Source organism: Bactrocera latifrons, unplaced genomic scaffold (assembly GCF_001853355.1).
Source record: "Bactrocera latifrons isolate USDA-ARS-PBARC rearing strain unplaced genomic scaffold, ASM185335v1 scaffold_173, whole genome shotgun sequence".
Taxonomy (NCBI): domain Eukaryota; kingdom Metazoa; phylum Arthropoda; class Insecta; order Diptera; family Tephritidae; genus Bactrocera; species Bactrocera latifrons.
This window is the reverse complement of record NW_017535219.1, coordinates 295,123-300,633: the sequence shown is the minus strand read 5'-3', so window position 1 is coordinate 300,633 and position 5,511 is coordinate 295,123. Positions and strand designations below refer to the sequence as shown.

The 5,511-nt window shown below is 37.1% G+C and overlaps 2 protein-coding genes across 2 annotated transcripts in view; both read right to left on the bottom strand.

Moving 5' to 3' along the window:
- LOC108967042 overlaps positions 1-189 on the bottom strand; it is a 1,350-nt gene extending 1,161 nt beyond the window's left edge. Inside the window, exon 1 of the mRNA XM_018930256.1 lies at positions 125-189. Coding sequence (XP_018785801.1) covers positions 125-134 — 10 coding nt within the window. The 5' untranslated portion in view covers positions 135-189. The remainder of the gene's footprint in view (positions 1-124) is intronic.
- A 2,188-nt stretch (positions 190-2,377) lies between these two features.
- Positions 2,378-2,963, bottom strand: LOC108967043. The gene is made up of 2 exons (XM_018930257.1): positions 2,861-2,963; positions 2,378-2,806 (listed from the first exon to the last, which is right to left on the bottom strand). The coding sequence occupies exons 1-2, from the start codon at positions 2,868-2,870 to the stop codon at positions 2,499-2,501; spliced, it is 318 nt and encodes a 105-aa protein (XP_018785802.1). The 5' UTR covers positions 2,871-2,963; the 3' UTR covers positions 2,378-2,498.
- Between the last annotated feature and the right edge of the window lie 2,548 nt (positions 2,964-5,511).

The following is a 5,511-nucleotide window of genomic DNA, read 5'->3' as shown; positions in this document are numbered from 1 at the left end:
TTCTTTTGTGTTTAATAGTATGTATTTTTTTTTTGAAAAATTTTCTGACATATTTTTTTGAAAAACTTTGAAATTTTTTCCTATAAATCACTTTTTTTTTTCTTTTCTCACAAAATAAACTTACCGAACTTCATTATACTGATATAGTGTTTTGAGCGAGCAAAGTCTTTGAAAGCGAGAATTGCGACGAGTGACAATCTGTTGCATTGCCGCCCTTTTTATAGGAAATTTTTTCCACTCTAGACAGCATTAGAACCTTTATCACTTAGAAAAAGCGTGTGGAGAGGCATGTGAGGCCAAGTGAATTCGCGAAATTGCGCTTTTTTGCAATAATGAAACTATCTGTTATCAGCAAACTTGAAAATTAATTGTTTCTTTTTGACGCCAACATCTTATTTCACTATTTTCACTCACTGCAATTAGAAATTGCAGCCACGAACTTTATCTATTAATTTTCCACTGACAATATATGTTTTTATTACTGATAAGTTTGAGTGTGAGCCAGAAGCATGTTAGCGAAATTCCTTAGCGTTAAGTCAAGAATTGTACACTGCAAACAATTTTTTATACAAATTGCTAGCAAGTGATTTTCTCTACTAAATTCCAAACCGTTCTTTTCACAATCCAAACGCATAAGTGTCGCTATACACTCAAATACACACAATTGGAATTTATTATATAATCAATTAGCAAACGGAAAGAACAATCAATTGACCAATTATAGTAATCGTCTTCATTTTGCCAGCAATACTTAGCTCTTATGCCGTGGTTTGCACACTTTCATGGCGTACTGTATCGTGCATTATCTCTGCTAATTAGCAATTATTCAGTAGTTGTTGGTAATCGATAATTGATAGTGCGTGCGATAGTTGGCTATTAGTCAAACAGTTAGTAGCAAGTCAATAAGCTGTTAACACAAATGGGCCACAGGCAATACGCGGGGGGAGAGAGAGAGAGGAGAGCGCGCACGGAAAATAGACGTTCTGTCTGCAGTCGTAGCCACTGGACAGTCAGCCACAAGGCCACAAAACGCCGCAGCGGATATGTCCCAAAGCTGTGTTATATGCTAATTAGCTTGTATACTTTATTTTTAAATTTATATGCTAATACATTACTAGGTACAAATACACGTACAATTAGTTTAGCGAAGAGGAAATATTCTTACATTTGTACAATATTCTAAGCTTAATAGTTTTCGAAACTAATTAGGACAAATTGAAGCGAGTTAGATGCGCTCAGCAATCAATTAAAAGTAATAAATTTGGTACAAGTTTTACAAATCCCGAAATTTCGGGATTTTGGAAAAAAATGGTTCCGCTAACTTAACACTGTATTAAATAATTAAGTTTTCTACAAGTTTTGCAAATCCCGAAAATTCGGGATTTAGAAAAAAGTTATACCGTGAATTCATTATTATGCCTGAACATCACTGTATTATTTTTATGCTTGTCAATACGTATATTCGAACATATTTTTAATATTTCTGCATTCGGGATCGCGTGTACTCGGAATGCATGTCAAAATTCTTAAATTTGTTAAACTTTTGTAAATCCCGAAATTTCGGGATTTTGAAAAAGTAGTCCCGTCAGTTCAGGACTATTTTTAAATATCACTGTATTATTATTATGTTTGTTAATAAATAATTTTTTTCACATTCGGGATCCCGTACACTCGTAAACCACGGCGCAATTCTTGAAAGTGATAGCAGTATAATCAATATAGCACCAAATTGATTTCTTTTATTTAAATATTACACAAAATTGTTAGTTCGAATCACCACTCTGTCTTCTTCTTCTTACGAGTCTTTCCTAAATTTGTAAATCATTTTTATTTGAGACCGCTATAAATGTAAGGAAATAAGAAGTTTTGTCAGCACGAGTTGCAGTTAAGAATCATTTGATAGGACCTGTCTACTTAGATTCGGAGACATCCAACTTTGCTACAGGGCCAAGTGCTGCTCCACATACTCTTTGCAGATTACTAATAGAAACGTTATAATGTTTCGGCTGCCACAAAAGTCTATGGCCTCGTTCTGTCTTATTCCGATCCTGCTGTTTGTGACTGCTTGAGTTTTACCTCGCCAAGTACACCTTCGCTGTTAAGCAATCGATCTTTCCAAGTGCATACCCTTAAGTAATTCGGCCTTAATCTTTGTGGCGAGTAGGGAAACTGAATTGAAGCTTTGTAGAAATTTTAATGGGAGCTGAGGTTTTACATGCCGATCCTAAAGTGTCTAAAGTCTATTCAAGCGTCACTGAATAGCGACGCTAAAACTCTGCTTCTCCCAGACATAAATGAATGGCTTTGCCACTTTTTACATAAAGGTTCCCAGAATTGCATACAAGTTGAGCTTCAGTATGGTTTATCGAGGAGTTAGTGATTTGTTTTTTTCCAGAAAACCGTGTTTATTTATTAATATTTTTTACAAAAACTTATGCAGCAACAAACACAATAAATTTCAATTAGATAAAGCAACAAGCGCAAAGGTAAAATTGGATCTAGACACTGAAATTTATATTGAGTAATCCTTCATCGCTGCCGCATGGTGGTACCCACACCCAATCGGTCCATGATATACATTTATTGGTGGTACCACTGTAACCAGTATTACTCGGGCAGCGTTCCGAAGTTGGCTCACCGGCGCCATTACAAACCCAATAACGTGTTGGATCCCAGAAATTTCTGTACGTCTGACCATTTGAGTTTGCCGTACACACCGGCTTGCCATCGCTATCGGGATCGCAGGTGTCCTCTGCGGCATAGGTCGCGGCTATCAGGAGCCAAAGGCACAGTACTAAAAGTAAAACTAAAGTGACAAGTCAGTAAAGGTTCCTAAGACGGCTGGTTTTAAATAACTTACGCGACTTCATATTGCTCGTTTGCGGGTAGTTTGTAGACCAAAGAGTTGAGAACTATTTGCAACTGTTGCTGTCGCAAAACTTTATTGCTTATTTATACCTGAAAATGTGGATTGCATTTGTGGATCTGGAAAGGTCTTTTGTTATATTAGCTGTCGGCCGATTTTATCTCTAAATGTGAGTGTCTGTGAATGTCTAAGAATTGTTTACAATGTTGTTAATATTCATTGCGATTATAAGCCATTTTAAATCAGGTCGATTGCAAAAGTAGACATCTGCTCAAGTGTGCGATTGCACTGCTACTTGTTGTTATATATGTATGCTCATGTGGGGGTTTTGGGGTCTGACCATACTTAAAGTGATATGCGGCCGCGTATGCAACGTGTTACTTTGAGGGACGGTGATTCGAAGACGTACTAGAGAGACACTTGTCATTGGCTGAAAGTTCGAACTAATTTTTGTCCCCAAGATCTTTCTATATTCTGTTTGATTTTGCAAGGAATATCAGATCCGATTACCAGGTTGAGTTTTGCTGAAACTGGTCAAGAAAAGTTCTCGGTCTATTTTCCATTGAAGTCCGAATACCATTAAAATAAAACTTTTCAACTCGTCATGCTATCCAATAATCAAGCCAATTTTTGTTGTCGTCTTGTGAGTGGAACGAAAGAAATAATAGGCGGGTCCAATATCAGAGGAATATAGCGGTTGAGGTAGGACTTCCTATTTACATACACCTTAGGCCAATCGTTGTAAATTTTTCGTATCGCTGCTCTTATTCAGGTCATAGGGAACCCAAGTTCCATGTTTCTGAATCATTCCCAGTGCTTGTAGTTACCATGAAATGATTTGGTGGGTGCGCGCCAATGCTGTAGCAACTTCTTTTTGCATTTGACACGGACTCTTATCGAGCAATGTCTTCAACGCACCGTCTTTGTAATGTTTTGGATATATCAAAATCAATCATCAGTAATTCGAATTATGTTTGCAAAGTTGTCAACACTTCAGTACTCTATTCCTCCATATTTTTCTCTCTTCTCAACTCTTTCACCAACAATATTTTATGAGCGTACAATGAGCTCTCTAAATCTGAAAACTTGGTTGTTTCGCTTCATTTGATCATAGGATTACAATTTGATCGTTCCGGGTTTCGAACCTGGCAAAAAGAGTCTTATAAAGGTCCAAAAGACTAATGTTTTTTGAAGTTGTCCTAAAAAATCATTAAAAGTTCGGCTATTGTCTAGTGGTATCCCCAACCGTAGACCGCAGAAGTTGATGCAGAAAAGCCCGTGTCAATGCAAGAATTGTTGATAAGACACAAGCTAATAACTCAGACAGATAGGAGCTATCAGAACACCGAGTGCATTGTTGTCATTGCCTTATCAACTTTGAAATTAGATAGTTTGTGGTAATGAAATTGGAACAGTGTGCTCTAATTAGATATGTGGATATACATACTGATGGATATGTATATAAATGCATATAGTCTTATGTAAGTATATATGTATGCATTTAGTATATATGACACTTTTTATTTCTTCTCCAATCAGGGAAGAGGCTCGCAGAAAAGATGTCAAATAAAAAATATTTTTAACCAAAATTTTAACATGTCGCAAACTAATTTTGGCTGCAACGTAGAGTGAGAGACATGTCGTATGGCAAGATAAAATCTGCAATTGGCAGCAACAATGAGCGTTTGCCTCAAGCATTGCACTGAAATGGTTGCAGTCTTTCCTATTTTTTTTTTTTTGCTTTTTTGGCACATGCTAATCTATAAATTGAAATCGCTTAACGGTACTACAGGCTGCTGTCAATAAAATGGAAGCGACAGCTTTTATTAGCTTTCGCTCAGAGATATGGTTTTCCTTTTTGCCATTGTGTAAGCGCCCCAATCAATATTACGATCTATGAGCTGACGCAAATTCAAATCAAACTCCAGTCAAATCAAGCCCTTGTTCGTTGAAAATGGAAAATAAAATGTTACTGCTCGCTATTCTGCGGGGCATGGATGGCCACCCATTTATATATTTCGCTTTAGAATAAAAGGGGAATATGAAAGCTCATGCGGTCATATCATCAGTTTAACGAGATATACATATGTATCTATATTTTTGAAGACGGAATATAGCTGTAGTTTCATCCTAGCTTTCTTGGACCCTCCAGCATCAGCATTCAGCCAAGAGAAATAATTGAATATGGAATATGGCTCATCCAGGTACATGGTTCGTGTTTAACGAAATATGTATGTATCCTTCTGTGGGCGGCGTGGACCTGAAACTCTGTGCTAAGATTGTGAGCCTATTCAGCTCATATTCAGCTATAGGAATTAATGGAAACTCATTTGGATACATATGGCTATATCGTCTGTTTAACGAAAAAACATATCCTTCTGTGAGCAGTGCAGACTTGGAGCTCAATACCAGGCGTTTTCAAACCATTCAGCACATATTCAGCAAAACAGCAGAAAAGAATGAAAGCTGAATAAAGACTTGAAAACCAAAGCGCCTAAAAAGCTGGTTTGGAATGGCACTCTGACGCTTTTTTCAGCAAGAGAGACTAAATAGAGTAGTTCTTGCTTACATTTTGGTAATATTATATATACTGACGTCAGTTTGCCAAAAAAATAAACCTCTGACGCGCTTTCGCGAGCACAGCC